We start from the raw sequence: 15,358 nt of genomic DNA on the forward strand, positions 1-15,358 counted from the left end.
GTGATGAAAACAAAAGTACATTTTTATTATATTGGTGATTTGAAGAGTCTTCTTGAGATAAAAATCATACTATCAGGATGCATGAATACATGCTATAGACTTACTGTCAAAATTACAGGAAACGATGGGAGTGTTGGCCCCGAACACAGTGGTGGCGCTCTGCTTCTGCTTTTCTACGCTTTTTTCATCTCCGTCCTCAGTCGTGTCTGCGCCCTAAGGAGGCAGAAAATCAATGAGCCATGCCTACAACTGAAGAGGCAAGAATCATCAACAAATGGAACGGTGGTTGTTAAAGAGGGTTTACACATCCAATCACATTATTTTTAGAGATGAATACAGCCCAGGACAGTAAGCAACGGTCACTTAGCTGGAAAGTGATAGAGCAGGAAGGTGAAGCCAGACCTTCCACCTCAAGTCCAGGCTTATCACACCCTGCCACTGAAAGAAAAAGAGGAAAGAAAAAGTGTAAAGGATAAATAAGGGAATTAAAAGGATGCGAGGAGGAAGAGAAAGAGCATCAGAAGAGGAACACAGCTGGTCAGCGTGCAGAAACATAAGAAAAGGCTGTTCCTGATCACCACATTGTTTAGATCAATCACCACCATTTTACTAACCACTCCTTCCATCTTTCTGCTTTTTCCCTGACTGTCTCCTCCTCCTCCTCCTCCTCCTCCTCCTCCTCCTCCTTCTTTTTTTACTGTATTTTTATTGATTTCAGAGAGGAAGGGAGAGGGAGAGAGAAATAGAAACATCAATGATTAGAGAGAATTGCTGATCGGCTGCCTCCTGCACGCCCCCTATTTGGGATCAAGCCCAGTGCCCTTGACCAGAATCCAATCCAGGACCCTTCAGTCCGCAGTCTGACACTCTATCCACTGAGCCAAACCAGCTAGGGCGTTCCTCGCTGCCTTCTTTATTGTGCTTCCATATGAATTATTCTCTAATTCTGTCAGCCATCCTTCTGTCCTTCCTCCCCCCGCCCCCATATCTGTATATTTAACTTCCTCAGTTTGAACAGTTGTAGTTTACAGAGCTATGATCCAAGACCCTGTGCCTTGGGTGCTAATAGATATGCCTGCAACATGGGTTTGGGAACAGATATATTTGGAAAATGTTAGGTGAAACAACATTAAATAGGTGTGTCTACAGCAGGACTTCTCAGCACTTTGAGGTGTTAATGGTGCATTCATTCTACAAAAATGACTGAGCACACAGGATGTGGAGCTTTCTCCCAAATTATATGCAGTCTTGCAGTCCTGGAGGAACCTCTGTGAAATCAGTGGTGTTGTCTCCAACACTCATATATTCTTCCTCGACCAATGTTATATGAGGTTTGGCTACTTATTACTTACAAGGGCACCTTCAAGTTTAAAGATGGCAGCTGCACCATGTGTTTCCGAAGGAGCCATTTTTCTCCTCCAGCGTCTGCGGCGAAAGGTATCTGAACTACGGTGTTTCCAGTGAAATTTCCAGCCAATTAAAGAAGCATATTCCCAGCCCTCCTGGTCTTCAAATTCTTCCATGGCCTAAAACAGGAGTAAAAGTTTTAATGATGATCATCATGATCATGACCATCATCCTTATATTGATAAAGCAAACTATTTGGTCAATCAATAAATACGTGTTGGAAATCATCTCTGTGCCAAGCACTCTGCTAGGAGCCAGGCACACAACAAACAATAAAACAGACAGGCTGTCTGCCCTTGCAAAGCTGATAGGCTATTAGAATATAGAGATAACCAGACAATTCCCATGGAATAAGATGTTACCAAGGTGGTGGCTGTACTATCAGTAGAGGCATCTTATTAAGACTTTGTGGGGGGTGGGTAAAGCAAATTGACTCTTTCTCAAGTTGCTTTCTTTGTCCTCACTTCATTAGCTCACAAGAAAACACTGCTATTGTGATATAATTTGGAAACCATTATTATCTCCATTTTATATGTGGAGGATAAAATGATACCATCCTCCCCAGGGTTTAAATATCTTGTTTAAGCTAATAGTTGCCACAACTAATAATTACATGAATATCAGGGTATATTACTCCTGTAATAATTAACAACTGAGTATAGTACTTTTTATCTTAAAACTATTTACATATAAATGATCTCAGTTTTCAATATTCGATTCAATTCCCTCCACAAATATGAGTGCCTAGATGTGTCAGGGACTGTGCCATGACCTGAGGAAGCAATGATGAGAAAGACAGAAAGGATCCTTGCCTTCATGCAGCTGACATTTTAGTGGTGGGAATTTTATGTAAACATTTTAAAAGTCTGGCTAGATTTAATAAGTGTAGAATACTACTGAGTAACATTGGATTGTAGAAATACTAGTAAGAACTCCATGTGGGTTAATATCATTGTAGGGGCTATTTTTTCAACTTTGAATGAACAGAAAATCCAGGTCAAGCATAGTCTTGTAAACTGGCCCTCTAGTCGTGTTAACAGTAGCACTGAAATAGTTCACGTAGCCAGGAGTGAGGCAGATTAGAGAACATGATCGAAGTCTCCACAAGACCCTGGCAGAACAGGGTCAAGTTTCCAGTGCTCTGACTGGTGGCTCAGTGTTCTTTCCATGTCACTGTGGTGCTCTCACAGGGAAGGAGGACGTCAAATGCCTCTAGAAATTTCTCACCCCATTAGGATAGAGATAATCAAACAACAAATATTCATTAATCAGCTCATTCAATTTATCCTATCATTTATTAGGAACAAGTTCCTGAGCTGGCAAGTAGGATACAAAGATGGCTATGGATCCATCTTTGTGCCTAAGAAGCTCACCATCTAATAAAAATTAACTTCATTCATTATATCTACTGTGTGAGTCAGGAACTTTGTGGGATAGAAAGAGTTCTCGTTAGGAATTAGCCTAGCTTGGGTTCAAACACCAGTTGTATTGGTTACTAGACATGTGACCTAGAGCAAGTCTATTTAATCTCTGTGAAATGGGGATAAAATGTTAACCTTGTGGATGGTAGATAATGCATATTCAGTATCTAGCATTATAAAAGACATACAAAATGTGCTACTTATTACTGTTACTAAAGGCCCGGTGCACGAGATTTGTGCACTGGGGGGCGGGGGAGTCCCTCAGCCTGGCCTGCACCCTCTCGCGGTCTGGGACCCCTTGCTCCTTACTGCCCTCCTGCAGCGGAGGTGGGAGAGGCTCCTGCCACTGCTGCTGCGCTCACCAGCTGTGAGCCCAGCTTCTGGCTGAGTGGCACTCCCCTTGTGGATCACACTGACCACCAGGAGGCAGCTCCTGCATTGAGCATCTGCCTCCTGGTGGTCAGTGCACGTCATAGTGATCAGTTGTTGCATATTACGCTTTTATTATATAGGATTATTATATAGGATTAGTATTATTGTTCCACTTAATTTATTATTCCATTTAAGCCCTACCATTCCATAATTTGCAGCATGATGTGATACCCATTTTGCAGATGAGAAACAAAATGAAGCCATGATTTGAATCCTTATGCCTCTTATTCCAAGTCCTGAGCTATTGCCACTATTCCATTATGCTACCAAATAATTTCTGCTTCTGGTACTACCTCTTGAGTGGTTCGCAATATTTAGCCTGCTTCAGAATCACCTTGTTGCTGGGCTTCACCCTCAGAGTTCCTAAATTAGTAGGGCACTTCTAACAAATTCCTAGGTGATGCTGTTGTTGCTGATCAATCGGGGTGAGGAGCACACTGAGAACCCTGGAGCAAGGTAGTAGGCCCCTGATTGATAAATGGCTTCTGTAGAAATAGTTAAGTGGACTTCTGTGTGGTCTGGAAGGCAGAGCCCGGCCCAGATCCCTCCCACTGCCCCTCTTACCTTTGCAGTACTGGCAACGGACTGTGTTGAATCTTTCTTGCGTTTTCGGACCAGCCTTCGTCGTCTATGAGTATGATACATTTTCTCTGCCGCAACCCAGGACTTGGGCTTATTATCAGGAGGAATAGTAATTCCATACTCCCAGCCTGGAACAGAGAGTGTGAATGGTTATTGAGAGGCGATACACTTGCCAGATCACCAAATAAACTTCCAGGAAACATTCAGTCATTCTCTCTGCCCCTAAATATTCTCTACCATCACGACTGAATGCCACTGCTCCTTTCAAACTGAATATAGCATTATTCCCCTGGCTCCCTCTTCCTTGGTGGCCATGGAGTTCCCCTCCACTTTTTTACCTCCATTCATTCATGTTAATTGAATGTATCTAAGAATAAAGCACAGTACAAGAGGCAGAAGTAGGAGGTGGTTAAAAGCATTCGGTCTGTGCGGTCACACAGCTCGAGTTCAAATCCCAGCATCCCCACATGCCAGCCGTGTATTAAAAAAAGTTTCTTGCAACTTAGCATACCTGCCTATGGTCTAATTTCTCCAGTATCATGGCAAAATACACAATTTTAAAATAGAATTAATCAATATAATGCATGCAAAGCACTAGGGCCATGCTTAGCATGTAGGTTGTGCTCAGTTAATGTTAACTATTATTACAAGGTCCATGCATGTGTCAGGATCAGCAAAGAACTGGAAATCTATTTGAAAGCTAGGTGTTTCTGTGTACTACTCCATCTTGCAAGAAAAAAAAAATCAGGTTTTTCTCTTTTGATAATTCCAAATGTTATAGTTTCATTTAAACTTTAGATTATTGTTCATAGAAAAAGATACACACCATTAGCAGAGGCTACGTCAGTAATCTGCATTATTGTTGAATAGGACTTTGAAGGTAATTTATAGTCTCCAGGGAGGGAATGGGGTGTGGTTAGAATAGAGAAAATATCTCATTACAGATCCCTGGCATCCCAAAGTCCAGACACCTGGACCCCTTACATCACATTTTTACTCTTGACAGCCCCCCACCCTGCACCTGTCCAAGCACTAGCTTGTCCTTCAGATTTGGCATCTGAACAGTCACAAGTAAAACCACATGACCTGGTTGTCACAGACAAACCAGCAGGGGTAAGACCCCTCCCTCCAAAGGAAACTTTACTCTGGCTAACCAGGGCCGGGCTGCAGAGCCCCTAGTCAGAAATGAAACTAACATCTTACCTTTCTCTACTAGGCTTATCAGGGTGATCATTTCATAAGGTATATAAATGTCTAATCACTATCTTGTACACCTGAAACTATTGTCAACTGTAATAAAAATTTTTAAAAATTAAAATAAAAAAATGAAATAAAATGTTACCTTTCTCATCCACTGCACGATTTATGTCATATACCCATGCATCGTCTTCCCACTTCCAACCTGGAGGGCACGTGAGCTCACTGGGTGACGCCGCTTTGTCACCGTTCTTAAAAAAAAAAAAAATGAAGACTTACAACTAAGCCATAATGTCATCTAAGACGCAAAGATGAGATATGATTCCTCACACTCAACTATCGTAGTCACATGGTAACTGAGATAGCAGCTTAGACATGAATCTTACTCAGAAAAATCTCTTATTTTATTTAGACACAATTACTATACGAAAATTAGTTTAAAAAGAGAACAACCTCTGTTTTCACCATTCGGGAATATGTTGGGCTGAACCATGGGAAATTGTTTTTGCAGGTCAAAATGGTGAAATATCAGCAGTTTCATATGGTTCAATTTAATATTATGAAACGGTGTGACTCTTTTTACGAGGGGTTATATTGGAAAGAACCCATCAGAAATGGGTAAAGCATGAAAAACACATGTCTTCAAGTATGGGGTAATGGTGCTGGAGGTTGTAGATAATAATCATGTATGATTGAAGAAAGTTTATTTTAAATATTTACTTCAGTTCTGCACAAAAACTGATGGGGTGTTATGGGGGGGAAGCTCACAGTAAAAGGAAATAAAGGGGGGTGTCTATAAACATATGGAGAAATACTCAGCTTTACTTTAAATTAAGAATGTGAAAATTAATATGGCAACAGGATACCAGTTTTTCAAGTATGGTCAAAGATGTTAAAGTGGGATGGTAAGTGTTTAGAAAACAGCCCTCTAATATGCTGCTGCTGGAAATATAAATTTATACAACCTCTTTGAAAGCAGTCTGGCAATATTTATCAAAACTTCATGTGCATCAAAACCTAGACCAAGCCCATCTAGCGATGTCCCCTACAGATCAACTTCCACAAGTGAATAACAATGTATGTCTAAGGACATTCACTGTCACATCACTTATAAATGCCAAGACTTGAAAAAACTCCTAAATGTCCACAAAAGGAGTGCAAATTAAATTATACTGGGTGCATATACCAAAACACTGCAGGCATTTTTTTCAAAAGCTCTTTAGAGCAAGGTGATTCTGGTCAGATTGTGCGGATCTACTGCAACTCATTTCTTTAATTTGTAATAAAACACTTATTAAAGATTCCAAAATCAAGACTCCAAAATCTGATAAGAGCAAACCTAGAGTTTAAAGAGAAAAATGTCTTTCTTTCTTGGGGGTCCATAAATATTTCAAGTCTACTTTTACAACCATCTTTTCTCTAATAAAGGCTAATATACAGAAAAAAACAAAAAACGCTTGGGTCTGGCAAAGAAAAAATGTACAACAGATCTATATGTATTGATATCAAAAGATGTCCAAGATATATTGTTATGTGAAAATTACAAGTTGTAGAACTGTGCATACAATTCTATTTCGGTGGGGAGAAAAGTTATATACTTGTATATGAACAGCAAACTATGAATGGTTATCTCTGGGGAGTGAAATCATGAAGAAGAATTATTTTTCATTTCCTTTTATGCTGTTTGAATATTTTAAAAACATAAGCCTTCAATTTGTAAATCTTTTTAAAACTATTCAAAAAAATAAATGTTTACAATTTTAAAAATTGCAAAGCCTTTACCACATACCAACATCTAGTTAAATAGGCCAACGTCTTTTCTACAGAAAATAACTATAGGTGCACTTGTGTGGCTTGTTATGAATGCAAGACTGTTCAGAACACGAGACGGAGCAGAGGAGAAGGGGAAACCATGCCTGTGGTTAGTGGATTCACAGACCATGGGTCCAAACAGCTAACGTGTAAGGCTCTACCTCGGGAGCACGCCACTCACCGCGTCGGTGTAGGTGTCTTCGGCCGCCTTCCACTCGCCCCCGGGGTAGCGACTCTCATTCTGATATACTTCATCTGTGAACTCCGTGTGACCTGCATCGGCCTCAGTCAGCAAGCTGTGGGCAAGGCTCATGTTACCAAGAGAGAAATGGTAGCTGACAAGCCCAACTCTTTCCAATGGTCCAGAACCATCTACAGCCTGGGTGGCACCAGTTCCCTCCTCACTCTGGCCCTGTGGGTGCTCCCCTCCAAACTCCTCTGTGCTAATAGCTTTCATCTGATGAAGGGGCCCGCTGGAACAATGAGACCTAACTTACAGAGAACTCCTCAGACTAACAGGGTTGCTGCTTCACAGTAGTTAGGGTGCGGACTGGGGGAAAGGACTGTGGGCAGCATCTTATAGGGACCTCATATTCCATATGTCTGTTTCAGTTTAGGGCTGTTCAGATTTTTATCAGCAAAACTCTTGGCTATCAGTTCAAAAGAATAGGCAGTCATCCTTCCTCATTCACCCTATTTTGAAAAATGGAGTGGGAACAGTCTCATGGGGCCCAGCATGGAAATTCTTACTCAGGGCTTGCTCAGTCTTAAACGGAGTTTAGGTTTTCTGGATAGTTCCTAGGTAGGCAGCCAAACCAGGTCATTTAAGACTCCAAACTCCATTGGGGCACTTGGGAAATCTATACTGACTCTCTGCCATGCCAATTTTCCTCTTGGATATGAAACTATGTTGACAATCCATAGAGGAAAGTACAGAGGCTCCAACTTCGACTTAAATCTTCTGCCAGGTGTTCACTCAAGTGAGGTTTCTTTTTCCTTTACCGGTGCTACATCTTTTCCCTGCTGTATTCTCCCCTAGAATCAAGCACTGGAAAGAAATCAGAAAACACAGAGTCCCAACCATTTGTATAAATTGGGCTCATCCATCACTTTTCTGGGCCCCAGAGAAGGAGAAGACCCGGTAGCTGCCTGTGAGGTCCCATTCAGCCCTGACAGGCTTCTACCTTCTGCTTTTTCAATCACAATGCCCCCTGCCTTTCCCTGTCCTCACTAACCTTTCTCCCTTCTGTCCAATTCAAATCTCATTTCCCTTCTCCTTACTAGCAACCCCAACTCCATCCAAAGTAAGCCGCCATAGGTTAAAAGCAATCATGTGCAAACACTGGGTCTTAACAGAACAGACCCAGCACACCCATTTCCCTCCTTCCTTAATGCCTATGTGATTACAAGAAACAAATGTGGACAGAGATCGCAAACTAGTTTGAGGTCTTAAAATCCAAGTTCACAAGCTTGGTTCCTCCACTCTCAAGCGCGCCATCATGAAGTGGGAGAAGAGGGACCTCCAGTCCTGATGCTGCAGGCAACACACATGAGCCAGACTCCAGAGAAAACATGCTTGCTACTCTCTGCTGTTTTTTTCATTTTTTCCCTTTTTAATAACAGCTTTGGAGATATAATTTACACACCATACAATTCACCCATTTTACGTGTTTCCTTTACTGTTTCTTACAAATATTCCAGCATAATAGCTGAGTGCCAGTTTTAGTGCCCAGACTAGACTTGTGACACTCACAACCTGTGTGCCTTTGGATAAGTTAATTATTCTCTCTAGGTATCAGTTTCCTCATCTGTAAAGTGGAGCTAATACTATTATTTGTAGGGACATAAACCTCTGTGTGTCTTTTGCATTTCTGCACACAGGACCCTTAACTTTTGTTACAGACTGTCTTTTCAAGGATGTTTACATGGGAAACAAATTTGGAAGACAGAGAGGATATTTCTTTATGGAGCAAAGAGCTAGCATGCTTGTTACCCATTATAAAATATTTGGGTTCCCTAAACTCAAGCTTCCTCTCCTGCCACATCACCCATTGCATGTGCGAGTGTCATCTGACTGTCTTCTTGTCGCCCTGTGGGAATTGGGGCTCAGAGAAGTAAAGTAAATGTTAACACTCTGGTATTGCTATTGCTGTGGACAATAAAACCCTTTGTCTCTGAACCAGGAGTCTTGTGTCTCCAACCTAACATCATCCATGAAACTGGTAGGTTACTTTGCTAAGCTTACAAAAAGGTAAAAATCTCAGATATTTGATAATTTTTGGCACTACCTATCTTGTAGGACTGCAGTCTAGATTCAGTAAGATGATATCAGTGCTTAGCACATGGCTCGACACATTCACACAAAAAAGTTCTCAATAAATGTTAGTCCCAGGGTCTTCTTATATTTGTTTGCCTTGTATGGGACACTAATGAAACCTTTCAAGTTTCTATGAATTTCTACAGACTTACTCCTGCTCATTGGGTGTTGCATAAATGTTATAAAAAATGGCGGGGAAGATTCATTTACCAATTTCTAGGGAAAAGCTTCATTGACATTATTTTTTTTCAGAAAATGGAAAACTTACCTTCTTTCAGGATCAACTGTCCAGCTTCCTTCCCATTCCCAGCCCTTTGGAGGCAGAAAGAACTCCCTCTTGAGTTTTATTTTTCCCGTGACATCAGAAAATTTATGGCGACCCACTAATCCAGAAGTGCCCCATTTTCCAAACATAAGAGCTTGGTTTTCATACTATTAAAAAAAGAAAAATGGAGAAACACCATCAGAGAGCAAGCAATAGAACCAGCCCATAAATTGTTAAGCCCATCTAAGACTTAAGCTAACCAGTAATAGAAAGTGAAAAAGTTCAGAAGGTATGGACCAAACTTGGGCTGTTACTGATCATGCAATTTAGGATAAATCCAAGACTCAGTGTTCCCAAATGTAAACCGGGGACAATCTAATACTATATGTCTTATAAAGTTCAAATGTGCAAATGATTGGGAAAGTGCTTTGTGAAGAATGGTATATCATGCTAGTTGTTTCTATTATTATTTCGAATGGCTCCATATTGTTCTCTGAACCTAATCTTTTAGATACCTATAAAAAGTCCTCAGCTTATGAATATGCAGGCTTCTAAGTCTATTGGCAAACCTACTGCCTAGAAGTTGGGGCACATTTCCCCATAGGAAGAATATTATAACTGATGCTACATTTCCCAGACAATCCACAAAGAACTTGTCTGAAACACGAAGGTTGTTTAGCACCCAGTCTTTATGGGGTCTAAAAATCCTGAGCCTTCATGCCCACTGGTGGGTAGACCAAGACCTTTTTGGAAGCAGGTTCAGTGGCAATGGCAGACTCTGGTTTACAGGGCACTTCTTTCTACGTTAGAATTTATAAATCTATAATGATCTGCCCTTTATTATGTCAACTATCATAAAGGACTGATATTTGCTAGAGTGAGTGTCCCTGTTTGGATCCAGCAAAAAAAGTTCCATTTGTCTGCTGATGAGCTCATTGAGAAGATGATTGGCATAAGTGATATGGGAGTTTTTGGCTAAAGGAGGAGGGAAGAAGCTTGAGTAGGGGCCTGGTGGGGACATTGGGTTCAAGGACACAAAAGTGCCTGTCTCAGATATTGGCTCTGAGCCCTGAGAGGAGATGAACTTGAGGAAGAAAACAGGGGACCTGTTGTCACGGGGGCTGTTAGACTTGGGGCATGTGCACAGCTCCTTTGGTGTCCAAGTGACAAGGACACAGGAAGAAGGAAGAAGGCATTCCTACCACTTCTGCTCGGAAGCCAGCATGGTTCTAGTGAAATCCAGGTTAGAAGCCTGGCACGGACAAGAGGGCATCAGCAGCAGTAGAGATGGGGGCCTCACGTGGCTCTGAGGCTGTGGCCTCTAACTAGTGGTTTGGGGGAAGGATTGGTAGCACAGGTGAAGCACCTCAGAGACTTCCAGAAATCTAGGGTGGGGAGGGATTTTGTAGAGAACTGAGGTCTGGTATTAGCACAGGAAGGAAAGAACCAGCGATATTTCCATTATTGTTGTAAGTGTGCCTCTACTGGTACTCACAGGCTGTTAGAATCTGGAGAAACTAGAGTCACACAAAACAAGTGAAAAGGGTGGATTATCTCTTTAAGGGAATTGAAACTCCAGTTCCCTCTAGGCAGGGAAGGATCTGGAAATGGGACAGGGTGAAAGGGAGCCCTGGACTGGTCGATCCTTGCTCAGTGCTAGCTTCTCCAGGCTTAGCTCCAGCCACAGAGCTGGAAGGTAGGTGGAAGCCAAGAAATGCTAGAGGACTGCAGAAGCAAGCCTCTCCTATGTGTGCCCTGCTGAACCTCCACTTCACATTACCCATCTGACTGGACATCAGCATCCACCACTCCTCCCCTGCAACCTCCAGCACACCCTCTATTTATATCCAATTGCACTTCCAAGCCTGCGCTGTAAGGACTCTGTGTGTCTCCCATGTGTTTCACTGTTTCTCAAATAACGTGTTCCCTGATACCTCTTATCTACCCACATTGGAATCACCTCTAGCGCGAATCCCTCACTCAGCAACAGAATGAGAATCCCTGAAATGGCTCTGGCAGTCAGCATGTTTAACAAGACACCCCGTTTTACAATCACTGCAATAGATAATGAGATCCTTGAGGACAGGGCTTGGCTTCTTCATCACCTGCCTCTGTGCCTGGGATAAAGCCACTACTCCCTAAAAACTTGGATAGATGGGTGGATGGATGGGTGGGTGGGTGGATGGATGGATGGATGGATGGATGGATGGATGGATGGTTGGAGAATATGGGTGGATGGATGAAGTCTGCTATCATGTATTTATTTATTCATCCAATAAATATTTATGTGTCAGGTACTGCTAAATGAATAAAATGTAAAAATTGAAGATAGCCATGGGTTTCTTGCCCAGCAAGCAGATAAGAACCACAATCCTGAACCAGCTGTCAGGTAGAGTGTCGGGCAGCAGGAACATGTATAAACTAGCTAGAAAAAAGGTGATCTCCCCATTTATTTGAGTATGAAGGCCCATCTGCAGAAGAAGGGAGTGCATCTGAAAATTATCAAAAGAAACCCACTGAATACATATAATAAATTCACCTCAAAAAGCATGTTGGGTTTAAAATAGTATATAAAGAACAAATCCAAATAACTGTGTTTAGCTGTCCAGTTTGTGAAAATTATTTTCATTGGTTTAATTGTAATGAAACTTTTAATAACCAAAAGTCGATTTTTAACTCAGTGAAGGTTTTACAAATTATCTCTGTTGTCTTTGAAGTACTCAGGCAAACCCACCTGAGGCTTCCCCTCAGCGAGAAGGGAGTCTCCTGTGGTTTACAGGCTCCTGACCCAGGCAGGCTTCTCAGGGTCTGCACTGTCCAGTGCCCTCACGCCTGGGTTGTCTTTGTGTGAATCACTCGGCCTGTGTCCCAGTGATGACAATAAAACCTCAAGTCAATCTTTCTCTATTCCCTCGGGCTCAGGACCCTTGGCTGGGATTTTAGGCAGTAGTGATGAGGTTGGTGGTTTCAAATATGTGTGTTTCCCCTAAGGATGAAAGGCAAATGTACCCCCACAAAGAGGAAAAGAGAGTGATGAGGTGAAATGTACCATTTCAGCAAAGACAGTGAATGTTCCCTCCGCGAAGCTATTGAACTTCTTCTCAACAGCACTTAAGCCCAGCCAGATGTTCACTCGCAACTCCGCAGGCACCTTTGGCCCGTTGCTTTTTTCCTGTGGATACTGTGAGATGCACAAAGACATGATACATTATGGGGGGCACGGCATGGGCTGTGACATTAACATGCAGCCAAAAGCAGGCCAAACATCCAACCATTGCTCTCACCGGAAATTTTAGGTTTTCGCAGTTAAAATATTTCAAAAAATGTAAAACAGTATCACTTTGCTCTCTGATTTTTAAAGAAAGTACAGTTATATTGGATAAAAACATGCAACTCATGTTAACATGCAATGGGGCTATTATTATTCTTTTAAAATGAATTAATAAATATTTTTTAAATGGCTCACTTTTAATTTATATAGCGGTAAACATTAATAGTCACAATCCACATAAACAAAAGCTCTCTGGAGTCTTCAACAATTTTTGTAAAATCATTCTTTTTGTGGAAAGGAGTCCCAAGACCAAAAAGAACCCCACTGAATTAAATAATTCCCTAAACTGGATAATGAGTATTAATAAAATCAATAAATATATAAAACATTCCCTTAAAAGCATTTTGCTGTGTATCCACCGAGTTCCAAAATCGAACACAGAGAAAAGCACTCTGCCTCCTCTCTCACCCCCTGTGAAATTTTATTTATTAATCAGTTTGCTTCTACCCACTGCTGAGGTCAATTATAATTGTGCTTCTATCTTAAGTAATATTTATCCCACCAAGAGGTACTTGAGAGAAAATAATCACTCCAGTTCTATTTTCACCCTAAAGAGCAATGAGTACATTTATTAAAAGTTAGCAGATTCCTCCTTGTTTTAAGAGAACACTCTCCCCTGATTGTTTTTTGTTTTTTTTTTTCTCTTCTTGCTCTCTATTCCTCCCCCACAAATCCAAAGAACTCATTGGGTTCAGTCCATGGAGAGGAATGTCAAACATGCGACTGAGAACGATTCTGGTCTCTGTTGCCAGTCCCAGGGTCTCCCTTGGCTCTCCATATGCACACACTGAGCAGGTCTTAATCCAGGGCCCTGGGATGGGTTTATGGGTTCTGAATCATATGCAAAATTCTGGATGAATGTGAGATGTTAATTATTCTAGAGGAGAGGGCCAGCAGCTTTTATCAGGTATTTAAAGGAGTCCATGACTCTAAAAAATGCCCAGAACCCCTGCCCTAAAGTAATAATTCTCCCAAATTTTCAATTTGAGAACCCATTTAGTTAGGGAATAGATTCCACGGACTACCTATATGATATATACTTTTTTCTACTCCCAAACACTCCCTAGAAAGGAAGGGGAGAAAGGCATTGGTTTGCATGAGGCTTTAGAAATCAGTGGGAAAATTCATGCCAGAAAGCAAAGCATTCACAATGCCATGTAAATATCAATGTTGCAAAGACCTCTCCAGAGTCCTTAATTGAATGCCAACAAAACTTGGACCACTCTGGGAATTACCACCCCAGAGGAAGGGGCCAGGATGGGCTGGAATTGATCACCGGTGCCCTAGCCATGCAATGACTGGCAAACTGTAAAGCAGCCCTTTCTCGGGAATATGGGCTTTGCATTTAAGTATTTCACATTACACAGTGATGAAGCCATACCTTCAGAAAGATGGTTTGGGTCTTCCCACAGTACTTCCCAGATGCATTCTCCCCTCTGGTGGAGTACAAAACCTGATGTGCGGGAATGCGTGCGTAGGCCAGTCTTTTCTCTCCCCGGATCATCCAGATGATAATGTCAGGCATGCTGTTCTGAGGCTGGTCACGTGGGTGGATGGAAAAGGAAGCAAAGCTAGCATTAGTCTAAATGCACATGGACTTGCAGGCTGGACCTGCAGGGCTCCACTTGGCCAAGAAACACTGTGGTCAGGGCTTGTCTGGCCCACATTCCTGAGTCTCACATCTTTTAGACCACACTGGGAGCCCACAGGGCTGGGAGAGGCTGTGCATGGCCAAAGAGCATAGCGGGAAGCAGAAGGGGGCTTCACTGCCCAAAGCCCTGCCTGCTCGCTGGGCTCCGACAGGTGTTTTCGGAAATCCCGCCTCTTATCTCGCCCATCATTTGAAGAAAGCCATCAACAATAGTCAAAGAGTTACAGATTTCATATATTTTCCAATATGAAATATTCATTTAGTTTTTAAAAACCACTTTTTTTATTATAAAGGTAATACAAGTTCACTATAGAAAATTTGAAAGCACCGAAGGATAAAAAGTAGAAAATAAAAATTATCTGTAATCACATGTGTTTTTTCAAATGTATTTCTATTTACAAACACATTAGTCCCCTGCCCCACCTGTGAAGGTCAGTAGGAGAGGTCCTCTGTTCCTTGCTCTTTCAGTCCACAGAGGTTAATGGCAATCAAAATTTCTCCAGCCCTCACTGTGTGCCCTGCACCGTGTTAAGCCCTTGACACTCATCATCCTCTTTAGCCTTTATGAAACGGTGCTGTGAAGTGAGTACTATATTTACCTCCGTTTTACATGAAAGGAAACTGAGGCTTAGAGAGTTTGGATACTTTGCCCAAGTTTACACATGGTAGATCCAGATTCAAAGTCAAGTCTTCCCAATTCTAACCAAAGGTGGCATTTGCTCCTTATCTGCTACTTTACCACTCTACTTGAAATACTCTGTTCTGTGATTATGATAATGATTTGTCCATTCTGAAGACCTTCCTAGGACCACCAACTCAAAATTCTTCTTCTCCCCTGACTTCAGTGATGTTCATCCCATTACCCATTAGCATCTTGGCCAGCAACTCCTTGATTTCATCATCCATCAGATCTGGCCAAAATCCAAGGCAATGTACTAGGTTT

The 15,358-nt window shown here is 41.8% G+C and overlaps 1 protein-coding gene across 3 annotated transcripts in view; it reads right to left on the bottom strand.

The window, feature by feature from the left end:
- The window catches only part of MYOF (myoferlin), a 131,193-nt gene that overhangs the window by 41,639 nt on the left and 74,196 nt on the right, over window positions 1-15,358 (bottom strand). For all 3 annotated transcript variants that reach the window (XM_079793650.1, XM_079793652.1, XM_079793651.1), the window contains exons 24-31: window positions 14,146-14,301; window positions 12,483-12,614; window positions 9,437-9,600; window positions 7,033-7,147; window positions 5,185-5,290; window positions 3,825-3,970; window positions 1,353-1,526; window positions 105-213 (exon numbers count right to left, since the gene is read on the bottom strand). In XM_079793650.1, coding sequence (XP_079649776.1) covers window positions 105-213; window positions 1,353-1,526; window positions 3,825-3,970; window positions 5,185-5,290; window positions 7,033-7,147; window positions 9,437-9,600; window positions 12,483-12,614; window positions 14,146-14,301 — 1,102 coding nt within the window. The remainder of the gene's footprint in view (window positions 1-104; window positions 214-1,352; window positions 1,527-3,824; window positions 3,971-5,184; window positions 5,291-7,032; window positions 7,148-9,436; window positions 9,601-12,482; window positions 12,615-14,145; window positions 14,302-15,358) is intronic.

This window comes from Cnephaeus nilssonii (genome assembly GCF_951640355.1).
Source record: "Cnephaeus nilssonii genome assembly, chromosome: 16".
In the NCBI taxonomy this organism is placed as follows: domain Eukaryota; kingdom Metazoa; phylum Chordata; class Mammalia; order Chiroptera; family Vespertilionidae; genus Cnephaeus; species Cnephaeus nilssonii.